The following is a 27641-nucleotide window of genomic DNA, read 5'->3' on the forward strand; positions in this document are numbered from 1 at the left end:
GGCGCTGGGGGCGGGCGAGGGGAGGCGGGGGTGGGGGTGGGGGTCCTGCCTGCGGGGGGAGCCGGGGCGGCCCCTTGTCCGGCCACCCCCACTGCCCAGTCCCGCTCCCGGCCGCGGCGGCCGCAGCAGCCGCAGCAGTAGCGGCTCCAGGATGGTGAGCGCCGCTGGCCCCCAACCCTGGCCTGTCGCCCCCGGCCCGCGCCCGGGTCCCGGGGCCGGACGCCCCCACAGGCCGCGCACACTCACCTAGGACCCGGCCGGGATGCGGAGGTACGGGGCCGCGGGCCCGGGCGGGGGCAGGCACGGGAGCGCGCGGGCGGGCCGGGGTCAGGGGGTGGTGACCGTTCGGTCGGGGTGTCCGGAGCTTTGTCCGCGGGCGCGGGGCAGTGCGAGGGCCGGAGAGGGCGGGGGCTGCGGGGCGCGGGGTTCAACTAGGCGGGGGTCGAAGGGCAAGGCCAGCCGGAGACCCGGGCGGGTGCGTGGGAGCCGAGGGTCACTTCCCGGGGGGAGGGGGACGGCGGACAAGGAGATCTCGTCTCCGCCGCCGACGGGCACCCTCTTCTACGCCCGCTTTGGTGCGCAGGTTGCAGCAATAGCTAGCGGCCGGCTCTGGGGGGAGCCTGCGGGATTGGGGGGTGGGGAGCTGGGATCTACGGGTTCGGGTCCCCGAAGGATCCAGTGTCCGGAGCCCGAGGGCCGGCCCGCAGGCCCCTCCCACTCCGTCAGGTCTTTGTCCAGCGGCCCCTGTGTGTGTGGGAGGGGGTGGGGGCTGGGTTCCTGGCCCGGAGATTCCCCAGCATCGTGACGGGGCAGTGACAGGAGACCGAGGCCACTTCGGGCCCAGCGCCCCTAACGCCCACCCCCTTCCTTTCTTCTCTTCTGGCCCGGGAGAGCGTAGCCCCACCTCACAGTCAGGGCGTTGCAAGAAGCTGCACTTACCTTCGCCCGTGGGCCACAGGCTACAAGGGAGACCCTCGGAGCTCTCCGCTCTCTAGAGAGCGCCCCTTAAACTTGCCCACTCCCAGAGCCCTCTCGGTCTACGCAGAGATTCCCTTGGTAGGAACCCGCTCTGTCGAGGGTCCTCCGCTGAAGGGTGGGCGCACAGTAGGAGTTTAGCAAAGGTGGGCCCCCTTCCCCGGCGCCTGCGGTCCCCGAGCCGCTCCTGGGCAGAGGAGGCCTGGGAAGGGTCTGCGCGGGGAGAGCGCGAGCGGCCTGGAGCCTGCGACCAGCGGCGGCCCGGAGCGCAGGGGTGGGTGGACGGGTGGGTGGGCTGTTAAAGGGACGGTCACTAAATCAGGATTAGGCCGTGGGGCTGTCAGGCTGCCTGGCCCTGTCTCCATGGATACCTAATTTGGAGGAGAATAGAGGACGGAAGAATGTTTGTGTTGTGGTCCGCACGGGCTGCCGCGGCTGAGCGGGCTCTTGCCCCGGGCCAGGCAGCGGTGAGCCGGGCTCAGGTTCCAGGCCCACTCTGGGCGTCTGCCGTGGGGGGGAGGTGTACTTCTCCGTTCTCGGGGTCCAGAGCCTTCCCCGTGCAGTCTTTGGAGTGGGCCGGATGGTGCCACCGTCCAAAGACCCCTGACCTGCCCTGGGAGCCCCAGCCTGAACCTCCTGTGCACCCTCCTGGAAACGGCCGCGCTGAGGTTCCTTAGTGCCCCCCATCCCCGGACCTCCTGGCCGGGAGCAGCTGCCGTTCTCCGCCGAGCCTTGGCTTCGGAGCACCCACTCCCTGGGCAGCTAGCGGCTGCAGCGCGACCGGGACCCAGCATCGGTGCGCGGACCCCGCGGCTGCGGAGCGGCGGACAGGGGGCGGGGCACGACTTCCTGGGGTGGGCGAGAAAGGGGCGGGGCTTGCCGGCAGGCGGCGCTGGACGCGGTGACAGGCCTCGTAAATCCCCCTTTCCCATATTTAACACCATTTCATTTATTTCCACTCGAATCTGTTGGTGTCCGCAGCAGCAACTCCAGCGAGGAGGGACCCTCGCCCTGGCTGTAATGCCTTCTGGGGGGAAGTCCTCTTGGGCCAAAGGGAATTTAGCTGTGTAGGGCGGTGGACTTGTTTCATGTGAGTCCCAGATAACCCGAATTCCTCAGGGGGACCTCCGTCTCCCCAGGAGAAGAAGTGGGGGCTGAGAGGCACAGGGCCTCTGAGGCCCTGCGGAATTCTCTGGTCGTGGTCTAAGAGTGGTCTGGGCTGAGGATCACGGGGATAGACAATTCCAGTACACAGACTGGTGGTGGGTTAGGGAGAGGGACCGGACCAGACCGGAATGTGTTGTTCCAAGAGCCCTCTCCTGCCTTCCTCCTGGTCATCCATGGCCACAGCTCTTTTAGGGAGCAAGGCTCCCTTCCCCTCGCTGCCTGGGCTGTAGCTTTGTTGCTGAGATCTCCGACTCCACGCAATTTCACGCCTCTCTGCCTTTGCTCTTGCTGTCCCCTCAGCCAAATGCCTTCCCCATTGTCCCTGTCTTTCCACCATCTCATTCTTCAAGGCCCAGCTCGGATGCCATACTTCCTCCTTGTGGCCTCCCCAGAGCCCCCGGCTCCTGCACTTGCTGCTCCCGCCATGTTCTCCTAATCCTGCACCTGTGCCTCCTTCGGCCTTTGTGGCTGAGTCCACGCTAGGCTTTTCCTCCGGGAGGACAGGGATGGAGCCTATCCTTCCCTGCCCACCCTGGGCCCGGGACAGAGCATGGCACCTTCTGGGTGCCCCAGGAATATTTGTTGGCTGAATGTGAGGGGGTCGGTCAGGACTGCCAGCAAAGCATGGAATTCGGCCTCTTTCAGGCAGGTAGCTGCTGCACTCCTGGGTGGGTGGAGACCCCTGGGTGGGTCTCCTCCTCCTCCTCATTACTGACCCTCCCCCACCCCCACCCCCCAAGTTGGGAAGGACTTTGCCCCTTCCTTTCCCCACAGACCAGCATTCTTTCCCGGCCATTATCATCCTGTTAAACAGAGAGGCCAGTCAGGATCCATATGGATCACATTAACAATTGCTTATTATCTGGGCCTGGACTGCCCCCCTCTCCACCCCCAGCTCCTACTGCTGTGGTTGTTGGACCCTTAGGAGCCCAGCCTCCCCGCCTCTCCCTCCCTCTTCCACTGGTTGTCCTGGGAGGGCAGGGGACAGGCTGGTCTCTCGCACCCTTCCTGTGCCTTTTAGTAGAACTTAGCTTCTTCTTGGCTTGGCTGGCAGTTAACCACTCCTTTCCCCAATTTAATGAAAACCAGGTTCCCCGCAGACGTGTGGCTCAGGGAGGTTCGAGAGCTGCAGCAGGGAGAGGTGGACCTAAGATCTGGGCGCACCTGTGGTCCACAGCACTGACGCCCCCACCTTCCAGTGGACCGACGCTGTGTGCAGGGGCGAGCCACACTAGGCTGACCACTGGGTGTTCTGGGGTCTTTGGCCATCTGAGCCTTGGGCTGGCCCTGCTCCCAGGAGAGACCTTGCAAGGCACAAATTGCAAAGAACTGAGAAAGCTGAGAGTTTCCTGAAGCAGCAGCTGGGGAGGCCTTGAAGGATGGGGAGTGGGTTTCTGTTTAAACATATATAGCCCAAAAGCATTAGGGATGGAAGGGGGCTTCCAGATTGCCCATAACTTCTGATTTACAGGCTCCGCAGAGGGGCTGATGAAAGCCTTTCCTTGAACGATGCCTTCCATCAATTGACCCCAGCCTTTGCACTCTGCCTTTGAGGGTTCTTGGGCCCCCTGAAGCCCACTGGGACCCTGCATCCAGAAGCCCTTGTCCCAGTCCAGGTCCCTTCTCATGCGCAAAGGGCTGAGGCGGGGGCTAGGAGCCCTGGACTCCGGACTCCACCCTCAATGCCATCTCTGTGGCCTTATTCCTGGAAGGGGGATAGCCCAGCCTGAGCCAGGGGACCAGGGGTGGCCATGGAGGTGCTGGGCCAGTCTTCAACTGGGAGGGGTTCACACTGCCTGGGTTGGGGTGAGGGCTGGTCTTCTCATTTCTGAGTGCGTTGCTTGGGGAGAAGATGTTCAGGGATTTTGTTTTGTTTTAGAGGCTACTTGTCCCCAGGAACAAGGTTGAGTGGCAAGGAAGTCTAGCTCTTTTCTGAGCATTTTCATAAGTATCTTGAATCCTGGAGAATACTTAAGTAGCACGTATTAAACACTGTATATCTCACTGGGGAGGTGGGACTAAAAATGGTGCCCAAGTATGTGTGATCGTGGTCATTAAATGAAGCAATAGCTCGGGACTGGGAGCCCCAAGTTCCAGGCTGGAATGACTGACTCTGTGCTGTGAGGACTGGTCAGAAATGCGGGTGACAAGGCTCCAGGTTGTGATCGCTGTTGAAGCTGGCATTTCACCACGTGTCCCACCAAAGAGAGGGGAATGCATGGGAGCTACCCAGGGGCCTTGCTCTCTTTTCCTTTCCTACTGAGGTGTGGGCAGTGTCAGACTTTGCAGTCCGTCTTGGGCCCTGAAGGTGGGGTGGAGGGTTCTCAGGGAATGGGAGAACTGGGCTGTAGGCATGGGCCAGCCTCCATAGCTCCATAGGGCTGTGATCCGAAACCCATTTTATTTTATTAGTTTTTAATTAAAACATTTTTTGAAGATTTTTTTGGGGCGCCTGGGTGGCTCAGTGGGTTAAGCCGCTGCCTTCAGCTCAGGTCTTGATCTCAGGGTCCTGGGATCAAGTCCCGCATCAGGCTCTCTGCTCATCAGGGAGCCTGCTTCCCTCTCTCTCTGCCTGCCTCTCCATCTACTTGTGATTTCTCTCTGTCAAGTAAATAAATAAAATCTTTTAAAAAAATAAATAAATAAATAAAACAAAAAAAAACAAAAAACATTTTTTGAAGATTTTTTTAATTGGAGAGAGAGAGAGAGAGAGAGATAGCAGGAGTAGGGGGGAGGGACAGAGGTCAGAGGGAGCAGCAGAACCCTCGCAGAGCGGAGATCCCGATGTGGGGCTCCATCCCAGGACCCCAAGATTATGATCTGAGCTGAAATCAGATGTTTAACCCACTGAGCCACACAGGTGCCCCAGTTTTTAATTAAAAAAATTTTTTTTAAGTCAACTCTATGCCCAAAGTGGGTCTGAAACTCACGACCGGAGGATTGAGAGAGTCACATGCTCTACTGACTGAGCCGACCCCTTTTAATAATGACCAGCCCTGGCCCCACCCTAGGGGCCAAGCCCTGGGCTGCAATGAACACACACTAATTAGGTATAATTGCCTTGGACAAGTCACTCTGTTTGGGTCTCAGTTTCTCATCTGTAAGATGGGGATAAGAATTAGAGAGTTTGTAGGAGACAGAGGCCCTGGTCTGAAATAGCGTGTCTCTTTGTCTCTGAAGTACATGCCTGCCTCTGGTGACCCTCTCAGTAACTCAGAACCCGGGGACTCTGGAGAACCACCTCCCATGTGGGAGCAAGAAGAAGAAAGGGGCAAATGTGTGAGAAAGTTCTGGGCCATTTCTGAAGCTCCTTCCAAAGCAGAGTCAGGGTAGAGAGCAGGGCTCAGGAGGTAGGCAAGAGGAGAGCCAGTCTGGTGACCTCAGGAATCTGGGAGGTGGAAGCCTGAACAACCCTTAGATTCCCTTGTGGCCAGGGAGGCCCAGAGCACGCAGCACCTCACACGGAGCATGGCGTGTGCACGGCACCCTTGGCAAGGCCCTGCGCCGGGCCCTGGGGGTGCCCTCCGGGTAGCTGTCCATCCAGCAGCCTCGATTTTCTGACTGGGGCTGACCTTCCATGAGCTAATGAGACCGCTGGGCACCAGAGATGAGGCAGAAGGGGACACGGGATGCTCTCAGAACTGCTTTCCTTGTACTCTGTGTAGATGGGGGCCTGTAACAGCGGAGTGACCTGCTCAGGGCTGGAGACGCGGGACTCGGGGACAGCAGGGCCCTGGCATCACTGGTGGGGTCTCAAGGGGACTGTGTTCTCCTAGGGGAGGCTGTTCAGAGATTACCAGAGACCCCGGTTCAGTGGGAATTAGGAGGAAGCTGGGCAAGTCACCCCCCTGCTGCTGACTGGCCTGTTGGGCTCTTGGATGCTCAAGAGTCTGCAGTGACTGGTTCTTCTTTCTAGGTCAGTGGGGAAAGAAAACTGGGGGGATTCAGGTTAAGCTAAAGAAAGACACTGGGGGAGAGGGGGGAGAAAGGTGGCTGATCAATACTGTATCCCCCACCCCCACTCCCTGCCGCATACATCATGTGGTTCCACCCCTCCCCAGTCTGCCTGTTTCTTTTGGGGCAAAGGGGCTCCCTGGAAACACTGACCGTGGAAGGAAGTCACCCCTTCCACCCAGCTCAGCAAGCAGCATTCCTTAGCGGCCTGACCCTCATTCTTCCTTTCTCATATGGACGTGTCCCATGTGTGGTGGCCATTTCTAGGTCACATCTTCCATTCTGGAGCCCTCTTCAGGCTGGAGTTTTATCTATCTATCTATCTAAAGATTTTATTTATTTCTTTGAGAGAGAGAGAGAATGTGCACGTGTGAGCATGAATTGCGGGGAGGGGGGAGAGAGGGAGAGGTAGGCTCCCCGCTGAGCAGGGAGCCTGATGCGGGACTTGATCCGGGGACCCTGAGATCATGACCCGAGCTGAAGGCAGACGCTTAATGGACCGAGCCACCCAGGAGCCCCCAGGCTGGAGTTTTAGGGTGTGGGCCCCTTGTTGGAAAAGATGGAGGCACCTCAGTGGGGTGGGGAAGGCAGCTGGAGGATGGGGGTGGGGTGACCAGGAGTTCCATTGGGTTTGCAGTGCCAATTAGACACGCACATGGGGATGATCCAGAAAACCTGCAGAGAGGAGAGAGGAGCCCCTCAGCCTGCCTGGAGTGCCCCTCTCAGGAGATACAGCGTCTCGTGCTGATCGTCTCTACTGATGGGGAGCTCATCACTTCCAGAGACAACCCACACGTTCAGACAGCTGCTGACATGTAGCCAAACATTCTTCATGGAGGGGTCACCTCTTTTGAGGAGGATGGTGAGGCAGAGCTGCACAGCATGCCCCCTGACATTCAGATATTTGGAGATAGGGGTTCTCAAGAGTCTTTCCTGCTTGAACGCTCCCCCTGCCCCTCCCCGGCTGCCCTGCTCCTCCTCTCTGATCACTCAGCGGGCATGGCTGCTGGGGGACCGTGGGCAGGGGAGTCCGGCCTGCAAGGATGCCTTTGGTCCTGTGAGAATCACTTTGGAATGTGCTAACTCTGGGGTCTGTGGCTGAGTTGGGGGGCATTGAAGGAAGAGGGCTAAAGGGAACGGGAGGTTGATGAGGATGGTAGGTATCAACAAACACCTCCATTTTCTTAGTTGTTAAATGGGAACAATAACATTTGCTTCTGACCTGAGGGGCCCAAGAGCAGCTGGAACCAGAAGGCCCTGGTGGGTGTCATCGTGCACTAGAAGAGGACTGGTGTCCTTCTAGTGCACGATGACTGGTGTCCTCTTCTAGAACATGGGAATAACAGATGTACCCGCTTCTTAGGGTTGTTGTGGGGCTTCACTGAACTAATGTGTGGAAACCCCTGAGAAAGGTGCTTGGCGCTTGTGCTGGGATCCCATCCAGGAGCAGAGAGACAGAAGCAATTGTCTTGGTAGTTTGGTGTTTGCCTAGCTCCCTCTGCCCAGTCTCTCTTTCTCTCTCTGTTCCTGTGGCCCTACAGGTGTGGGGGGCCACCCCCTTGAGGACGGCCCTGCCCACTCACGCCCAGGTAGACCGGCCAGGCTGCATAGTTGGAGTTACTCAGCTCAGCACCCCCAGGGCTGGGAAGAGCGTAGGTGGGGGCAGGGGTGGCCACAGGGGAAGCCTGGGTGGGCTGCCTGAGCCTGCTTCCCCCCAGCCTCTGTCTCCCACCCGCCCACCCCCATGCACAGGGAGGGGGGCATATTTGGGGCCAAGAAACATGGGATCACCCAGTCTTTAAAGCTTAAACTTTTTGAAGGTCACATGTCTCCCAAACTGACCCAAGTCAACCTTAGATCTTACACCTGGCTGCGGGGAGGGGTGGTTGGGCTGGAGAGGAGGTTCTGTCTAGTCTTTTGGGCTGAGGCCTGTGGTCCATGACCCCCGAGGGGATGATGGTGAAGCTGTATTCCAGTGTTCTTAATTTATTTTGTAGCCTCATATATTTTTTTAAATTTCATTTTCGCCTCCAGCTTTATTGAAGTATGATTGACAAGTAAGTAGTTTCATATATTTTTATCTTAGGCACTGAAAGAGTAGTTTTGAACAGACCACAGGTTTACTAGACTATAAAAGGGGCCTACAACTGGGGCGCCTGGCTGGCTCAGCCAGTAGAGCTTGCAACACTTGATCTTGGGGTCATGATTTCAAGCCCCATGTTGGGCATAGAGCTTACTTAATAAAAATCCTTTTTAAAGGGGCCTGTAATTGAATACTGGTCAAGAGCCCTGACCTCATCCTCCATCCCACACCCACACAGGGCCCAATTCCCAGGGGGGAGGAGCCCCAGATACAGCCCCATAGGGATACAGGTTCTGGGAGGGTTTCATCCAGCCCAGGCGCCACGGCCTCCTCCACAGAGCACAGGCTTGATGCGTCAGGGTGTCCACACATCGAGGCCCCCCAAGCCTTGTGCATGCATCGCTGACACTGTCTCCATACTGTGGGGATAAGCCGGGTGCCTCAGAGAGGGCTTGACTCTGGCTAGGGGAAAGTGCAGGGTTCAATTGCAAATTGTTGTGCTTAAGCAAATAATCTTTATTTTTTAAATTTTACTTCATTTTTAAAAATATTTTTTTTATTTATTTGACAGAGAGAGAGACTGCCAGAGAGAGAGAGAGAGAGAGAGAACACAAGCAAGGGGAGTGGCAGAGGGAGAAGCAGGCTTCCCCTGAGCAGGGAGCGGATGCAGAGCTGGATCCTAGAACCCTGGGACCACAACCCAATCCAAAGACAGACGCTTAACAACTGAGCCACCCAGGTGCCCCAAAGCAAATAAACTTTAAGAGGAAGAATTATTTAGGGGCACCTGGATGGCTTAATTGGTTAAGCATCTTCCTTTGGCTCAGGTCACCATCTCTGGGTCTTGGGGTTGAGCCCCACTTCGGTTCCCTGCTCAGTGGGGAGCCTGCTTCTCCCTCTCCTAATGCCCTTCCCCCCTGCTCATGCTATCTCTCCCAAATAGATAAAGTCTTTTATTTAGTTTTAATTGATTTTTTAAAAATATTTTATTTATTTATTTGAGAGAAAGAGAGAGCGTGAACAAGCCCGATGAGGGCTCAATCCTGGGACTCCAGGATCATGACCTGAGCCAAAGGCAGATGCTTAACTGACCGAGCCACCCTGGAGCCCCTAGATAAAATCTTTTAAAAAAAGAAAAGAAATAGAATTATCTGAAACAGGTACTTAACTATAGAAACTTCAAAGGCCCTACTCTTCCCACTGCCATTGTACCAGAGAAGGTTTTCTGGGTAGAGGCCTTTGGGAGGGAGAGGACAGGGTAGGCAGGGAGCAGATAGGCTGCTGGAACTGTCCTGCAAAGACCCAGGGGCAGGGGTTTCTGAGCAGGGAGGGAGGGAGTGAGAAGCCCGGTGTAACGGGTGGTATCAACTCTAAATAAGGTCTTTGAGTGACAGGATGGAGGTGCAGAGGACTTGCTAGAGGAACCCAGCAAGGAGCCAGCAACAGCAGCAGAGTGATTTAAGAGTGTGGGAGCACCCCAGCTGCAGAACTGGGGGAGAGGGTGTTCTGGTGCCAGAAGGAAGAAAGGCCTGAAAGTGTGAAGGTGTATTGCCCAAAGAATGGACTGGTAAGGTCGGAGGGGCGAGAGGGGGCTGGAAGGACAGGGCCTGGGGCTGAGAGGAAGGACAAACGGGTCCACGTCTGGTGCTAGGCTGGGGGTTTGGCGTGCACTCTGAAGTCAGTAGAGGGTTGAGTCTGTTTCAGATGGAAGGAACCCCCTGGGCAGCCATGCAGAAGGAAGTTTAGAAGGAGAGGGCAGGGAGTCCAAACGTGGGGGCCAGCCGTGGTGGAGTCCAAACGTGGGGGCCAGCCAGCTGTGTGTCATTTCAAACAGGGTCCGGGGGACTCCGTTGCCAGATAGATGGGAGGCGACTGTGAGGGGCAGAGCGGTATGGGAACCCCAGGGTTTCCAGCTGGATGAATGGATTCTGGAGGGAGAAGGCAGAAATGTTTTCTCTTGGTGTGTCAAGTCTGAGGTCTTGGTGGGTATCTATGAGGCCCTAAGGAATCTCACCCAGATTCTTCAATCTCCCCCTAAGAGACTTAGGGGTCATGAAAAGTGTGGCTCAGGTTGAAGTTGCGTCTGGTGTAGGGGGCTCTCAGGAGGGACCTGAAGAGCCAGGTGACGTTGCCTGGGGCAGTTTCTAAGTGGTGGCTGTGGGGTAGGGGTAGGGAGTAGGGGGCAGGGCCCTAGGGGTCCTCCCTCTATGGGCCAAAGCTGCCCCAGGACACAGGTCAGAGGGGCCCAAGGTCAGGCTTGGATGGCGTGGGAAGCTGTGGTGGTTTCAGTGATGGTGAGCTCAGTTCCCTAGAGCTGCTGCAGACCCCCTGGAAGGTCAGGCAGGGCCAGGACGATGGGGTGCTCTCCACTCTGGGCACAGCTGGCAGCTCGGGACTTGCACTGCTGTCCTTGGACTCCCTTAAGCTCACTGGGTTGTTTTGGGTCCCAGAGAGCATCTCTCCCCCACCCCACTCTTCCCAGCCTGAAGCGTCTAGCCAGCCCTCTTAAGAGCCAAGTCAGAGCATGCCCTAGGGTCCTGCCCCAGCCCCTTGCCCCCTTCTAGCAAGTCTTAAAAGTCCCAACCTCAGGCCAGCCCAGTGAGGGAGATGCTGGGTGGGCTCCCCCAAACCCCCCATGCCACTTTCACACCAGAGGGACAAAGATGGACCCTTGTCCCACATCACAGAGAGGGACTCCCTCCTGCACCATGGGAGCCACAGGGGGAGGCGGGACTGTGACCTCCAGACGGCAAATCCTCTGGGCTTGCTAGGGTGGGTGCAGAGTCCCTGCCCCAGGTCAATCTCTCAGGCTGGCTTTCAGACACCTGCCCCACTCAAGGTGCTCATGGGTCCAGGCTGCATCCCAGGGTCCCTGGGAGCAGCCATGAAGGTGAGGGAGGGCGAGGAAGAGAAGGAGTGTGTCCTGGTGTGGAGCCCACTGGTGGGGCTGAAGAACGTCATGGAGACCTAGCCCTGGCCGGGTGTGCAGTGACCTCTGGGAGATAGCCTGACCTTCAGAAGCCTCTGGAAAGTGGGGGATAGGGCGACCCCTCCCTCCCTTTCTCCAGTCCACTGTGCCCAGGAGTTGAAGTCCATACCTAATGACTCCAAGGTGGCTCGAGTTGTGAGAAGAGGGCAAGGCAGAGTGGGCTGCCCTGCCCTCACCTTGATCCCCTGCCCTAAAGCCTCGCCCCGAAATGTGTGGAACACGTGTACCTCCCCAGCACAGCTCATCTCAGTCATGCAGGAGGCGGGAGCCAGTCAACCGTGCTCACCTTCCCAAGGGGTGAGTGGCTGATGGCCTGGCAACCTCCAGAGGCGTGTGGTTTAAAAGAGGACCTCTGTGAACCAGAATGGTCTTCGGGTGCTGAAATTCCAGGCAGCCTTAACGAAGTGAAGCGAACACAGTTTAGGGAGGTGAAGACAAATTGTTTCTTTCTGGGGAAGAGGCAAAGGGTAGCCATAGGCTAGTTCTCTCTACTTGATGTCCCCAGGGAGATGGGTTACCCCCCCCTCCCCACCCCCATGCTGTGTTCCCAGCCTAGGAGAGGGGAGGGAGGAGGTGGTGGTAGGAAGGGCTCCCAGCCTGCCCCAGGGGCTACAGACAGCATCAAGAAGTAGGGCCAAAAGGAAACATGGAGGGGCTGCTGGAAAGAAGGGGGTGGGGAGGAGAGCCTCAGAGCTGGAAAAGTGATTAGCAGCTCTGAGGAAACCGGAGCCAGCCCTGGCAGCCCCGAGGGCAGCACAGGAGAAGAAGCTGTTACTCACAGAGGGCAGACCAAGATGGCCGTCTGACCAGCCACCTCCCCCAAAGGCCGCCAGATCACAGCAGGGACAGGCAGGTCCGCAGGCGCAGGAGATGGATGCCCCCCTCGAGGAGATTGGGTCTGAAGCTCCAGGCTCCCCAGGACCTTCTGCAAGAGTGGGGGCAGCCCAGCAGCACCACCCCCCCCAACCTCCTGGGGTAGTAGATGCGCTGTTTGATCAGTGAGTGTGTAAATTGGGATTTTATGGATCGCTTATTCACTGCTGGAGCTGGGGCCCCCAAATTCCTCTGTGCCCCAGAATGCTTAATCTACTCCTGAGCTTTCCCCTGGGAGGGGAGGGAGGTAAGCTCCCCACAGGCCCCCATCCCTCCTGCTGTGTCTCCTCCCAAGGCCCCAGGCTTTGTCATTGCGGGCTGAGCGGTTCAAATGTGCTAATACACTCCCTGGGGGCCCCTGGCCAGTGGGACTTACCCTTCGGTGCTGTGATTGGTCAGAGAGACCATGCGAGGGGGGGGTCATGGCAGCAGCTGGGAGAGAGAGAGAGAGAGTGAGAGTGTGTGTGTACGTACTTACGTACGTGTACACGCGCCCGCTCGCAGGCCTGTTTGAGGGGAGAGGGCTGGTGGGGGGGGGGTGTCCATCCTGCTCAGACCACTGGGCAGAGACAAAGGATCTTCATCTAGCCTGGGCAGAGGATTAAGTCCAGAACAAGCTACCTGTCAGGCTAGTTGGGGAGCCCACCTGTCCATCTTTACATCCTCTTATTACTTCTTGACATGGTGGGGACTTACTCCGCGTGTTCTGAATGGCTGGATGGATGAGTGACCACATGAATGACTGCATTTTTAACTGGGGCCATGCCTGCTGGAATAATCCAGCACCTACAGACTCCTGAACCTCCCCCTAAGATTCCTGAGTATCCTCCCCCTTCCCTGAAATTTGCTCTAGGCCTGGCCTGGCAGACACAGGCCCGACATGAGGGACTGGCCAGGCCTCGGGGGACACAGCTGTGACCCCCAGATTCTGTTGCCATTTGAGAGTGCTTTCACTGTGGTCACGTTTCCTGCAGCCGGCCCCCATCTGTCCTTGGGATTTGGTGAGGATGAGGATGGTGGGGGTGGGGGAGGGGTGTTGAGCAGCTGGGGGGGGGTGGGGGGGTGGGAAGGAAGTGCAGCCCCGCAGGGCCAGATGACAGACTGTCCTGTCCTACCATCCTCTTCTTTTCAGCCTGCCCCTCCTCTCCTGCCTTGAGGTTGAGGGCTGTGGGCCAGGCTGGGCTGGTGGGGAGGGGGTGGTCCAGCTAGTCTACAGAAGCTGGAGCCCTGCCTGGCGAGAAAACTTCCTAGGAGCCCTAAGGAAAGGACTCATGAGTCCCAGCGAAGTTTACCTGGAGACCCTTCTAGCTGCAGTGGGAGGCTCCCTGGCAGAATGGAGCCCTGGCTGGGGTTAGAGCAGCTCTGTCCAATAGAACTTTCTGTGATGTTGGGAATGTTCCGTGTCTGCGCTGTTCCAAACCGCAGCCACCACCACATGGGTCTGCGGGGCACTTAGAGGGTGGCAGGTGCCCTGGAGAAACCGAACTTTTAATCTAACTTTCATAATACGTTTTTATTTTTAGTAATTGGGAAATTATAATAAATGATTTACATTTTAAAATCATTTGTACATTTTAATGAACTTGAATTTGAATAGCCACCTGTGGCTAGCGGCTATGATGTGGACAGCCCTGGACTCCAGGCTCTGTTCAGGCTCTGAAGCCAAGCTCTTGGGTGCAGATCCCTTTGTGGCTGAGTGAGCCTTGGGGAGGGCTACTTCGGGCATGAGAGGCTCTCTCTCCCCAACCTGCCAGGCCTCCACAGTCCCAGGGTGGATATCGTGCAGTTAGGGAATCGTCTTCTCCTGGGCATGGCTGCACTGCCCTTAAGAGGTCCTGGGACACGAGGGGGCCAAACCAACAGACCGCCCGACAGATCAGCAGCCCAGGATGGGAAAGGAGTGGCTGTATAGAGCTCTATAATTTGAGGCATCTTCAGAACTTCCTTGGGGGTGTCAGTCCTAGAAGGCTTCCTGGAAGAGGAAGCTGTGGGGCAATCTTGAGCTGGCCCTGAGCAATGAGCCAGGAATGGATGGAAAGGCTGTGCCTGGAAGCCCCATGTTTGGTGCCCAGGCACCTTGGCCAAAGCTGGGGTAGGAAGGGTGGGCAGAATGGGCTGAAGAGTCCCAGTTTCCCCTCTTACTAGCTGTTATAAACTTGAGAGAATCACTCCCCTCTCTGAGCCTCCATTTTATCTTCTGTAAAATGGGAGAATATGCTTGTCTGGCAGGGAAGATGTGAGGGTGAAACCAAATGATAGCCCATGGAAGTTCTCTGCAAACACGAGAAGGCTGGGAGAAAGGCATGGGTTATCTTCAAGGGTGCTGGGCCCCTGGACTGGCCTCTCCAGAAGACAACAGATGGTCACAGCTTGTCTGTGGCCCTGACCGCGGACATAGGCAGGGATTTCTGCACTCTCCCCTCCCCCCAGTGCGTGTGCGTGCGCGCGCGCACACACACACACACACACACACAGCCCAGATGGGGGCTGCTTAGCCAGCCCTCCCCACCCCCGCAGGCTGACCTCCTCCTGTTTGGCATTTGACATATGAGGAGTCCGGGGCCAGAGCATGCCCCCCACACACCTCCCACCCCAGAGAGGGGCCAGACTGGCGGGGAGGCCTCACTACCTCCAGGAAGCAGGATCCCAAGGGTCCTAATCTCTTTGCCATGTGTCCGGTGGCCTTTGATGGGAATTCCAGCGCCCCTTTTGTCCTCTCCCAGAGGCCTAACAAGGGGAAGAAAGAAGTAGGGGGATTAAAAAAAAAAAAAAGGCCAGGTGGGGGTCCCTGGGGGCTGGGCTGGGTGCCCTTCAAGTCCAGCCAGATCAAGGCTCGATGGTTTCTGCTGGTGTTCACAAACACAAACTGCCCCTCCAGACACCCTTCCCCATGCACTCTTAAGGGAACCCCCTGGCTCTACCTCTTGCCACCCCCACTATCTCATGTGGGCTCACATTTAGTCACCCTTTTTAATTTGGACACAGAGGCAATTTCCAGCCTCTTGGCCCCTCTGTCGGCCCAAACATCCATCCATCTGTTCTACAGTCTATTAGAAGTTTACTGTGTGCCAGGCACTGTCCTAGGTGCTTGGGATAAGACGGGGAGCAAAACCAGAGGATGGAAGAGGAGGAAACAGGCAACTTTTAAACCTTTGTTTCCCGGACCTCATGGAATTTCCTAGAGTTGGTACTAGACAGTAAAGCAACCCGTACACAGATGATGGTGAGTGCTCCAGAGAGCTACAGGTGGAGGGGCCAGTGCGTGGTGAAGTGCCAAGTGCCGTGTGAACAGAGCCCTGAGGCTGTGAGTGTGGACTGGTGGGGCAAAGTGTGTGGCCACTGTGGGGAGGGAGCCCACCTGCTATGCTAGAGTAAGAGGCCCCTGTGGTCTGAGGGGGGCTTGGACTGGGGGGGAACGCAGGCAAAAATAAGTGTTTAATAGACTGTAGAACGGCAAGAGAGCTATGGGGAAGCAGATCATTAGGACCTGGTGGGCCACTGTGAGGATGCTGGCTTTTTTTTTTTTTTTAATGTATTTATTTATTTAAGTCATCTCTATACCCAGCGTGGGGCTCAAACTTACCACCCCGAAACTTACCACCCCAAGATCAAGAATCTCATGCTCCACTGACTGAGCCAGCCAGGCTCCTGGGATCTTGGCTTTTTTTTTTTTTTTAAGATTTTATTTATTTTATGAGAGAGAGAGAGAGCGAGTGAGCACATGTGTACGAGAGGGGGTATGGTCAGCAGGAGAGGAAGAGGGAGAACCTCAAGCAGACTCTGCTGATCCTTGGATCCTTGGATACTGGGATCACAGGGCTGGATCCCAGTACCCTGAGATTATGACCTGAGCCAAAATCAAGAGTTGGTTGCCTGACCGGCTGAGCCAATCCAGGTGCCCCAGGACATTGGCTTTTACTCTGAGAACAGAGAGTGGGAGACAAGGGTGGAAATGGGAGGTGGGACAGGAGGCTGCTGTAAGCATCCAGCTAAGAGACAGTTGCATTCTGGATAGATTTTGAAGTCAGGGCCAGTCTGATTTGCTGGCAAGAGGTATGAGGTTCCAAGAGTTTCTGGCCTGAGCAACAAGGAAGAATGAAGCTGCCATTTCCTGAGATGCAGAAGATGGGGGTGGGGGGTGGGGAGTGGATAAGGATTGAGTGAGGAAGTCAGAGGTTTGATTTTGGGGCATGTCATTATACCAATTAAATATTCCGATGGAGGGGCGCCTTGGTGGCTCAGTCTTTGGGCGTCTGCCTTCTGCTCAGGTCATGATCCCAGGGTCCTGGGATCGAGCCCTGCATCAGGCTCCCTGCTCGGTGGGAAGCCTGCTTCTCCTTCCTCTCCCACTCCCCCCGCTTGTGTTCCCTCTCTTGCTGTGTCTCTCTGTCGAATAAATAAATGAAATCTTTAAAATAAGTAAGTATATATATATATATATATATATATATATATATATATATATATGCTTGGATGGAGATGTTGGGAAGAGGTTGAATGTGCCAGTGGGGAGTGCAGGGGAGACTTCCAGGCTGGGAATCATGTTTAGGAGTCCTCAGTGTTATGGTCGCCAGTCAAGGGTGCAAGACTGGATGGAATTAATGTGGAGAGAAGGCTCCCCGGCTCTCCAAGTTGGGGAGGGTTGGTGGTAAAGGGAGCTGTACTGGAGCTTTACTCTCCAGTAAAGGGAGCTGAGGAGGAGGGGGCAGTGGGCTGCCCAGTAAAGAAGTTTCAGGGAGTGTGATGGGCTGAGGCTCGCGTTGCCAAGCCGAGGACTGACCACCGGTTTAATTAGGAGACCGCGCGCGCAGGCACCTGCATTTCTGGGTGTGAGAGCCTCATGGGAGGTGGTGCAAGAGAGGGCTGATGGGGGAAAACTAGAAATAGGAGCACAGGCAACTTTTCACCTGCTTCGGTTTTGTTCTGGCAATAGGAAGCAGAGAGCTATGGGATGTAGCTGGAGGGGCATCAAAAGATTAGTGTGAGCTTTTGGCCCCCCCTGGAATGGGAGAAATATCAGCATGTTTGTGTGATGAGAAGGATCACCAGCAGGAGAATGGGCCATGCAGAAAAGGGGAGAGTGGAGGGAACCCTGGCCTGGAGCATTGAAAGGGGATGGAGTCAGCAGTGAGGAGGAGGAAAGTCCTCTGTACTTGCTGCCAAGATGGACTTTGTCCAGTTCACCCAAGAGAGCAAAGGGTTCTTAGGACTGGAGTGGCCAGGGAGGTGGCATGGAAGAGGCAGGCTCCGCATGGCCCTGAAGGATGGGAGAGGGCTGGTTGGCAGAGGGAAGGCATTTCTGATGGGCGGAACTGTGCGAGCAACCCTCTGGAGGCCAGAGTGAGCAGAGCTGGGGGTTTTTTTTCTAGATTTCTTCAGGCCCTGTGGATGGAGAGGAAATCCGGCTTGCACTAAGGGGTCGGAGGGATCAGGGAAGTCTGTGATGTTTGCAGATAGTAAACAGAGAGGACAAGCAACTTGCCCTGAGACACGAAGGGAATCGCCCCAACAGGAACACCCATCTGTCCTGACCATTGCCACTCCTCCAGCCCATGGCATGCACCCCAGTCCTTAACTTCTCTTTCTTTTCTTTCCTTTTCTAGTAGGCTCCAGGCCCAGTGTGGGGGCAGTGCAGGGCTTCAGCCCACGACCCTGAGATCAAGACCTGAGCCCAGATCAAGAGTCAGACGCTCAACTGACTGAGCCATCCAGCTGCCCCCAGTCCTCCTCTTTTCCATGGCCCTTCCCTCACCCTTGCCAGCTACAAGTTCTTTACCACTCTCCAGTCTAGGATTGAGTCTGGGGACAGGGAGGGAGAGTTCAGATCTTAAGAGCTGTTCCCAGCTCCCCAGTTTACATCCTTGCCTGACCACAGCCTGTGGAGGCAGGAAAAGCACCTGCCAGAGGGAGGAGGCCCCTTTGCATCCTGAATCTCCTCCCTCAGACTTAGTGCTGTGGTCTGTAAATCTACTTAGGTGGGAGCTTGTGGGCAGTGAGGAGGGCTGAGCTGGATATGCCAGTGCTCCCTGCTCAGCTTGGGTCCTCCTCACTCCTCCTCACTGGCCTCAAGTCTCCGGGGCCTCCAGCCTCGGACACGCATTTTAGGTGCTGCGGTGATCCCCCCGCCCAAATGCAACCTCCCCTGACTCTGAATTGCCAGAATTCCTTCTTTCCTTTTCTCTTTTCCTCCCTCCCTCCTGCTTGTACCTTCTGTCTCCTGTTCGAGGATAGAACCCCCAAGGATGCGTCTCAGTCTGATCCAGTTCCGTGTCACTAACCGCAGTCAGGCACATCAGTGTCCTGAGAGGGTCTGCCGGCTGCTGGGCAACAAGACAGCGCCCCCACAGAGAATGGCATCTCGCCACAGGAAATCTTGCAGCCACCTCTCTGGCCTCCGGCTCATTCCCTAAACATTTATTGAGCCCTGCCCATGCTAAGCTCTGTGCCAGGTTCCAGGGGGTCCCCCGGCAGGGTTCTGGGGGTCCAGCCGTGTTGGGGTCTGCTCTCTGGCCTACTCTAGGACAGAGCCTGCTGTGCGGTGGATGCAAGGCTATAGCAGGGGACTAGTCCTCAGCTCCTCTCCACACCCCTCCCTCTCCTCTCCTCTCCTCTCCTCTCCCAGTAACGGGTTGGCACGAGGGGGCAGGGCCCACTCTACGGGGTTGGTGGGGTGGGAGGGAGTGGACAGCCCTGTTCGAGCTCTGCCAGGCGGCCAGAGACCCTCAGGGCACCAGTTGTGAGCAGCAGACAAAAAGCCTGGGACAAAAGGGCTGTGGGAGCCGTGGTGAATAGATTAATGAGATTTCCATAGGCGGCCCGACAATGGGATTCTCCACTCCGGCCCCTTTGTCCCGGGCTGAGATAAAGGAGCTTGCCCAGGAGGGCCGCCTTGTCCCTTCTCCACTCAGGTCTGCAGCCACCATGCAGTTGCCCCTCCCCTGTGCTGCCCCCAGCCCTGGGTGTGGGTAATGGCATTCAGAATCTGAGAATTTCTGTAAGAAGGAGTATTCGGGACCTCCTTAAGGAGTTGGAGGCCGGTGCTGGCCCTGCATGCTTGGGATAACCTCCCGCTGCATCTTGTATAAAATTGATTGGAAAGGGTCCCTAGAGAGAGAAGTTGGCTGTCCACCACCTGAATCCACTGACCTTTGACTCCTGAAGAAACTGAGGCTTGGACAGGTTAGGTGTCTTGCTTGCAGTCAGTGTGACTGCAGAGGGGGACTCTGGAGCAGGGATGGAGGAAGAGTGTCTACAGGCCTGTGTGAGGGGAAAACATCCTCCCCACCTGTCTTTCCCCCATCCTCACACTCCACGGCCACATGCCCCACTTCTGACAGCACATGTGGGGGTTTCCACAGGTCAACCAGCTCTGTCCTACCAATCTGGGGTCCAGCTGGGAGTCCTACCAATCGAACTCAGTATCTGCCCGCAGGTAGCATCAGATCCCACAGGGTAAGGGCTCAGTCCCACAAAACTGCCCCAGTGCACATGCTGATCAACGGTCCAGACTGTCTCGCCTGTGCTTCTGATTGATGGCTAAAACCCCATCACCCCGTCCTTGGGTTTGATTAATTTGTCAGAGGGGCTCACAGAGCTCAAGAAACCAGTTTACTTACTAGATCACCAGCTTATTCTAAAAGGGTACAACTCGGGAATGGCCAGATGGAAGAGATGCACACGGCAAGGTGTGTGGAGCTTCTGGGCCCTTCAGCATGTCCACGTGTTCGCCAACCCCAGAGTTCTCCAAACCCTGTCCTTTTGGGGTTTTATGGAGGCTTCATTACATAACTATGATTGATTAAGTCACTGGGTATTGGTGATTGAGTTCAACCTCTACCCCTCTCCCTTGGGTGTGGAGGGGTGTGGGGTATGACCGAAAATTCCAACCCTTTAGTCAAGGCTGGTTCCTCTGGCAACCAGCCTCCATCCTTAGATTATAGGGGTTTTTCCAAAAATCATCACATTATCATAAGCTCAGGTGCAGTGGAAAGGGCTTGTTGTAAATAACCCACCCACTTCACCTTTGTGGTTGCAAAGCAATTTCAGGGACTGAGGACAAGAGACCATAGGGAAAGATGCCCCCATTGCTCTTACCCTTAGGACATTTTAAGGGTTTGGGGAGCTGTGAGCCAGGAAGAGCGAACAAAGACTAAATGTGTTTCTTATAAATCACACTCTCCTAGCCTGTGTCAGGCCCAATGCACCAAGTGTCCTGGGCACTGCCGACAGGGACGGAAACAGGTGCGCCGAGTGTTTTGGGCGTTTGTGAAGACAGATGACTTCTGTCATCCATCCTGGAAGACTTCCTAAAAACAAGGGGCGGAGTGTTGTTCAAGGGATCCTTTACTCACCCTTCCATCCAGTAACTTGCCATTACTGTTCGTCACCTGTGAGCTCGAAGGCTGTGCTCTATGCATGGAGTCAAGTGGAGTTCCAGCCTCCTACGCGTGGGAGGGCCCTTGGCTTTCATGGGTCTGCAGAGAAAGAGCTTCATCAGGATCCTGACCTTGCTTCCCAAACAGTGCAGCTGTAGAGAATTGTTTTTCCTCCAGGGTCCTCCCCAGACCCAGGGAAAGTCACAGGCTTAAGTAAAGACCAGTCTGGGGGCCTTGCCTCGCCCTCCTTAGCTGATGCGGGCACTGGAGTGTGGCCTATAAAGTGGGGAGGAGGCCCCCTCCGGGTGCAGGAGGCTGAATGGCAGGAGCTTGTGGGCCATAAGTGGCTTGGGGATGTGGGCAGGGAGACAGCATGGTCTTCCCCTGTCCTCGCCTGCCCTAGGTCTGCATGTCTGAAAGGGAGAGAAGGCAAGGCCGTGGTGGGCATGGGTGTGTCAAGAGGCACCCAGCTGAGGCGGCACCGCAAGCTTGAGACGAGCGTGTATATGTTCATGCACACGCACACATGCATGCATGTGGCCTGCAGCTGCGCACATCTGCACAGTGCGTGTTCCCAGCAGCGGGGGCTTGCGGCAGCTGTGTCCTCGGGTTCATGTAGGCCCACATCCTCAGCCTGTGTACAGGTCAGGCAACCTCCCCGTCCTGCCCTCTCCTGCAAACTTCTGTCCTCTCCTTTTCCTTGGGTTGGTTGCTTGAGCCTGCTCCTGTGGCAGCTTGGTTGTGGCCAGACCTTTGTTCTTTCCCTTGGAAGGGGTGAGAGGAAGTCTCCAGATGCAGTCTATGTGACAAGTTCAGTAGAACTTGCTGACCTGGTCCCCGGCTCCCCAGTGAATGGTCTAAAGGACCTCTAGCAGAAACCATGGGGAGAAGGTGCAGAGAGATGGGCTCATAGCTAGTGGGGGGGACTAGGAAGGTCTAGCAGGTCTTTTCGGAGGTGGGAAAGAATTGAGCTTGCTGTGGGGAGGGAAGTGGGACATAATAGGGGGTTGGAATAGTTAATGGATGAGGCAAGGTCCCAGCCTGGACTGGACTGGGGTCAAGGGCTTGGGTGGATGGCCCCTCAGGTCTACTGGGCTGTAAAGGAGATACAGATAAGGGTGAAAACGGAAGGCCAGAAGTGAGAGAGCTGTGCCCCTGGCTAAAATGGACAGCGAATAACCTGGAATGGAAGGGCCAGTATCTGAGGGATGGAGGGGAGACCGAGTGGGCAGCATGAGCTTCCAAGGACAGGGTCCCTCGAGGGAGCGGCTGGGAGCTGCCTGAAAGGGGCTAATCCTGGAGTAGTAGAGCAGGCCTGAGGTTGGGCTGTGTGTTTGGAGAGAGCCTGGTGGCCATAGCAGGAGCTGAGTGCTAGGATCAGGGAGGCTACCACGTGACAGAGACGAGGGGGAGCAGAGGGTCTGGCAGGGGCTGAGGGGAAGTATGTGGGTAAGTCCAGATCCAGAGCTTTCTTTGTGTCCTTCTGGGAGGGGTCATGCTTTTTTCCCCAGCGTGCTGGGGCGGGGGGGGAAGTATGATCAAGGTCAAATCTCTCTTCTCCATATTAAGGAGCCAAAGCACAGATAATAGTAAATAGAAAAAAACAAAACAGGTTTGGGGTCCGTGCCACAACACAGTATTTGCATTTGTAGAACTTTTTTTTTTTTAGATTTATTTGTGAGAGAGAGAATGAGTACCGGGTGGGGGAGAGGGAGAGCGAATCTCAAGCCGACTGCCATTGAGTGTAGAGAGCAACGTGGGGCCTAGTCTCAGGACCCTGAGATCATGACCCAAGCCGAAATCAAGAATCAGGTGCTCCGCATCTGTAGAACTCTGATATTACCTCACAGAACCCGGCAAACTAGGACCACTTGTGGTTTCCGAAGTCCTGGGAAATTAACCCCCAGTGACTCTAGGTAATGCCTTTGTTCTTTGGAGACCCCCCTCACCATGAGCTGGAGAGCTGCATACCCGCCCTCCACAGACCTCACACTCGGTCTCTTGTCTCTGCTCTGAACCTCTTGTCCCTGGTGGCCAGGATTACCTCTCGGAGATAAAACCTCAAAGAACCCTACTTCCCTTTTTAGCTTTAGTGTCTATGTGGCTCATGCCCTCCTTAGGGCAGTGGGGATGAGAATACAGTTTTATGTTCAAAGAGTGTCCCCTCCCACTGGCAGCAGGTCACAGCCGTAGGAGGTGTGAGGTCAACAGAGGTGGTGCTGTCAACAAGCTGCTGCAAGTGAGGACAACTGTGGAGAACACCAGAAGCCACTTGATCTGCTGCCTCTTCTGCCACTCCCCCATACACACCCACTTCCAAGGCTCCAGTGACCCAGCATTTCTTAGCACTCCCGCGAGGCTCGCAATGTATGGTCATGCAAATTGTACACTGAACATGAGCCCTTCTAAAGGGGGACAATTTACCCCACGGATGCGATAGATTTGAAGATTTATTATGACATTTTTCCAGAAGGTGGCAGTAAAGGGTCTTGAAGGAGTAGAGAGGGCGTGGGAGCTAGCACAGCCCTGGCTTTCTGAATGGCCTGCGAGGGAACCTGCTGGCCGGCCCCCACCCAACTTGGCCCCTCACCTTTCAAGGTCTGGTAAAGACACCACCTCCCTGCTGAGTTCTTCTCAAGCAGACGGGGCACATTTCCCTGAGCTCCAGAGCCTCTGGCACACCCTTCTATGTTACCACCTCCCAAATGATGTTGTCTGCCTGTCCCTTCCACCTGTCTAAACCATCGTATTGCCTTTCAGTCTGCCCCTTTGCCTAGCACAATGCTTACTATTGGCTTAATAAAATTTGAAGAAAGAATATTAACCCTGTGAGTTTAACGTATCTTACCAAAAGCTTAGGTTTGAGAAATAATCATTTGCAAAAACCCTCTCTGGCATGCCATGGGCCCATTTAGTCTTTGAGATTTAATCCTCAGAGCGGGCCAGCCCATCCATGTGCCTGCAAAAGTGTTGTTCCCCAAAACCTGAATCCCTTTTACCAGCGTTTGGCACATGCCTTGGCTGGTGCTCAAGACTAGTGTAAGAAACTTCTGTGGAACATTTCTGCCATGTTTCTGGCATGGCTGTCTTAAGAGGTCATGGTTCATTACATCTCACAGGCCTGCTTTCTGAAGTCTATAGAAAAAAGTTCCAAGATTTCTACGCCAGGAACATTTTGCTTCTTTTGAGTAGGGTGGTGTTTTTTATTCTGCAAAGTGAGTTATGTGGTTACTGGGAAGCTCGCAAACAAATCTGTGACCCATTTTCTACTCACTTTTCCCCATCTTCTCCGGAATAGGATTTGTCTCTTCTAAATCGCGGTTCTGTATTGTGGTGAAACACATCCGGGGCACACAGCCAGCATGTGCAGATGGGGGTCTGGAACCCAGGTGCTCTGACTTCACCAGGCAGAGACTGAAAGGAACTAGGTGGACCGAAGTGAATGCTTCTGGGTCAGTCCCTGGAGTTTCCCAGGGACCACCAGGCACTGCCCCCACACACTGGAGTCTCTGACTTGAGGCCTAAAGGTGCCCCTGGAATCTAGGGGAGGGCTGCAGGGAATAGTTCAGGTAGGACTGTCAAACTCCAGGGCCATTCATCTTTCTGCAAACCTAGTAGTATCTCTAATGCCTAGCACAGGGTGGGTGTGTAGCAAACAAGTCTTACTGAAGGAACCCCACTTGCGTTTGACTATTTCTGGGGGCAGGGTGCCTCACTCTTTGTGGACCCCTTAACTACATTAGGTCTGAAAGCAGGGACCAGGTATTGTAGAGGGCAGGGCTTATGTGGCTGGGACAAAATCATCATTGAATTGCCTCTTGAGGTGAAGTCAGGGTCAAACATATCGTTTCTAGACCTAAGGAAAGTATTTTCACACAGTTTTAATCCTGGGACGTGCCCTCCAAGGCAAGTACTGAGTTAGTGGTGCCTGCAGAAGGGAGGCCCTGGAGGGTGGCACGGGGGTGGTGGATGGTGGAAACCGGCGTGGGTCAAGCTGCCATCTAAGCTGCCTGGGGCTGGCGGCTGGTGGGCTCTGAAAGGCCCTGCACGACCCCTCTAGCCGCTTCTCCCCGTCTCGCCCACAGCTCTGTTGAAGATGCACTGGACACCGGAACACGCCCAGCCCCTCAACCAGTGGCCAGAGCAGCACCTGGATGTCTCCTCCACTACCCCGTCGCCAGCCCACAAGTTGGAGCTGCCCCCGGGAGGTCGCCAGCGCTGCCACTATGCTTGGGCACACGACGACATCTCTGCCCTCACAGCCTCCAACCTCCTCAAGCGCTATGCAGAGAAGTACTCAGGGGTCCTGGATTCACCCTACGAGCGCCCAGCGCTGGGCGGCTATGGCGACGCCGCCTTCCTCAACGGCGCCAAGGGGGACCCCGAGCCCTGGCCAGGGCCGGAACCACCCTACCCCTTGGCCTCCCTCCACGAGGGCCTCCCGGGAACCAAGTCCGGTAGCGGGGGCGGCTCCGGGGGCCTCGGGGGCTCCCCGGTTTTAGCCGGGAACCTGCCTGAACCCCTCTACGCCGGCAACGCGTGCGGAGGCCCGTCGGTGGCGCCCGAGTATGGGGCGGGCTACGGCGGGGGGTACCTGGCCCCTGGCTACTGCGCGCAGACCGGCACCGCACTGCCCCCGCCGCCCCCCGCTGCGCTCCTGCAGCCTCCGCCTCCGCCGGGCTACGGCCCCTCGGGGCCTCTGTACAACTACCCCGCGGGGGGCTACGCGGCGCAGCCAGGCTACGGGGCCCTCCCGCCGCCGCCTGCCCCGCCGTCGGCCCCCTACTTGACCTCCGGCCTGGCGGCGCCCACGCCCCTGCCCGCGCCCGCGCCGCCCCGGCCAGCGCCCACCTCCTACGGCTTCCAGGGTGCCGAGGCCGGAGTGTCGCTGAAGCGCAAGGCGGCCGACGAGGGCGCGGAGGGCCGCTACCGCAAGTACATCTACGAGCCCGCCAAGGCCCCGGCGGCCGACAGCGCCTCCTACCCCAACACGGACAACGGCGAGTGTCGGGGCAACGGGTTCCGGCCGAAGCCTCCGGGGGCCGCGGAGGAGGCCTCGGGCAAGTACGGTGGCGGCGTCCCCCTGAAGGTCCTGGGTTCCCCCGTCTACGGCCCGCAACTCGAGCCCTTTGAAAAGTTCCCGGAGCGCGCCCCGGCGCCGGCTCCCCGCGGGGGCTTCGCAGTGCCGTCGGGAGAGCCCCCTAAAGGCTTGGACCCGGGGGCCCTGGAGCTGGTGACGAGCAAGATGCTAGACTGCGGACCCCCGGTGCAGTGGGCAGACGTGGCGGGCCAGGGCACGCTCAAGGCAGCGCTGGAGGAGGAGTTGGTGTGGCCCCTCCTCAGGCCGCCCGCCTACGCCGGCAGCCCGCGCCCGCCGCGGACCGTGCTGCTCTTCGGGCCGCGGGGTGCCGGCAAGGCTCTGCTGGGCCGCTGTCTCGCCACACAGTTGGGTGCCACGCTCTTGCGCCTGCGCGGAACTACGCTTGCCGCGCCGGGCGCCGCCGAGGGCGCGCACCTCCTCCAGGCCGCCTTCGCGGCTGCGCGCTGCCGCCCGCCCTCTGTGCTTCTCATCAGCGAGCTGGACGCGCTGCTCCAGGCTCGGGACGACGGCGTCGCTGCTGCGGCAGGCGCGCTGCAGGCGCCGCTCCTGGCTTGTCTGGACGGCGGCTGCGGCGCAGGGGCCGACGGCGTGCTGGTCGTGGGCACCACCTCGCGGCCCGCGGCTCTGGACGAGGCCACGCGGCGGCGCTTCGCTCTCCGCTTCTACGTGGCGCTGCCCGACGGGCCTGCCCGCGGGCAGATCCTGCAGCGGGCGCTGGTCCAGCATGGCTGCGCGCTGAACGAGCGGGAGCTCGCGGCCCTGGTGCAGGGCACCCAGGGCTTCTCCGGGGGCGAGCTGGGGCAGCTGTGCCAGCAGGCAGCGGCCGGGGCGGGCCTCCCCGGGCTGCAGCGGCCCCTCTCCTACAAGGACTTGGAGGCAGCGCTCGCCAAGGTGGGCCCTAGGGCCTCCCCCAAGGACCTGGACTCGTACGTGGAATGGGACAAAATGTACGGCTCCGGACACTGACGCGCCCGGAGGCCGCGGGAGCAACCGCCCCTCTCTCCCCGCCCCTCCGGTCGGGAGCTTGTCTTTAGCCAAACCGGGCTGGGAGGGGGCCCGGAGTGATGAAAGTGGGCTGGGGGATGGGAGGGGCTGCTGGTGGATTTTGTTTTTTTGTTTTTTTGTTTTTTTTTTTTTCCGTGGGAAGGAAAATGATTCTGCTAGGCAGATAGATGCCATATGCGCTGTGTACTCAGGTTTTTCCTATTTATTGTGGACGGGAAACTCGCCATCTCCGCCCAGCCGACGGGCAGACCCGGGATGGGCTGGCACCCGGGATGGGCTGGCACCCGGGATGGGCTGGCACCCGGGGCCTAAGGAACTCCTGCGCCCTCGCCACAATCCTTTTGTCTCCTCGCTCTCTTAGTGGCTCCCTCCTTCCCCATCTTTCTCTGCATTAGCGTAGTTTTCTCTCTCTGTGGTTTTGTCACTGACCTCATATGCTGGCCCTGTTTCTCTTTTGCTCCTCCTTCCCCTGTCTCTCCATCTATCACCCTCTGTGCTTCTGTCCCTCCCTTGCTTTCCAGCCTCTGTTTCTCTTGGTCCCTCTCATTCAAAAGAAAGCAGTGTTCCTTTGCAGGAGATCTGGAAGTCCAGGGGCTGAGGTGGAGAGGGTAGGGAGTTCCCTCCCACCCCAATATCACTCACCCAGCTGTATCCTTGGGTCTTAGGGGGTAGGGCAAGCAAAAGAAAAAAAGAAAAAAGAAAAAAAAAACACCCAAAGAAGGGTTTTTGTTTGTTTTTGAGGGGGAAATCCCAGAAATGTAGCTTGTTTAATATTTTAGGCCTCTTATTTTTGTAAGATGTGTAGAATTTGCTGTTTGTTGTTTTGTTTTGACAACTCAGGAAGAAACTGACCTCAGAAAGAATGTTAGACTTTGGCTGCTCTCCTGTGTGTTCCCTGCCCCCTGACCCCTCCCCAGGGAGCAAATTCTCCCAGGAGACTCAAAGTGAGGTGGGGAAGAGGAGAGGAAGACTCAGAGCCACACTGAAACCCCTGCTCTTCCTGGGACAGAAGCGGAATGTATTTCTAGGGCTTCCTCCCCAGGTCCAAGGTTGTAGCCAGAGGTGTGGGGGAGTGGGTTGTGGGATTTGAGAAGAGGTAGGTCCTGCTGCTCTCCCCGC

General features: G+C 56.8%; 1 protein-coding gene and 1 long non-coding RNA gene across 2 annotated transcripts; one reads left to right on the top strand and one right to left on the bottom strand.

Annotated features, from left to right (window-relative positions):
- FIGNL2 (fidgetin like 2) lies at positions 1 to 26931 on the top strand. The gene is made up of 2 exons (XM_045073117.1): positions 1 to 270; positions 24502 to 26931. The coding sequence occupies exon 2, from the start codon at positions 24513 to 24515 to the stop codon at positions 26481 to 26483; it is 1971 nt and encodes a 656-aa protein (XP_044929052.1). The 5' UTR covers positions 1 to 270; positions 24502 to 24512; the 3' UTR covers positions 26484 to 26931.
- On the bottom strand, positions 9267 to 24531 carry LOC123389967. Its single transcript, XR_006604646.1, has 6 exons — positions 23691 to 24531; positions 20393 to 20515; positions 14671 to 14768; positions 11948 to 12473; positions 11455 to 11563; positions 9267 to 10107 (listed from the first exon to the last, which is right to left on the bottom strand). It is a non-coding gene; the product is annotated as an uncharacterized LOC123389967 (long non-coding RNA).
- Positions 26932 to 27641: the final 710 nt, after the last annotated feature.

The sequence above is a fragment of the Mustela putorius genome, unplaced genomic scaffold (assembly GCF_011764305.1).
Source record: "Mustela putorius furo isolate JIRA1106 unplaced genomic scaffold, ASM1176430v1.1 tig00537227_pilon_pilon_pilon, whole genome shotgun sequence".
NCBI lineage: Eukaryota > Metazoa > Chordata > Mammalia > Carnivora > Mustelidae > Mustela > Mustela putorius.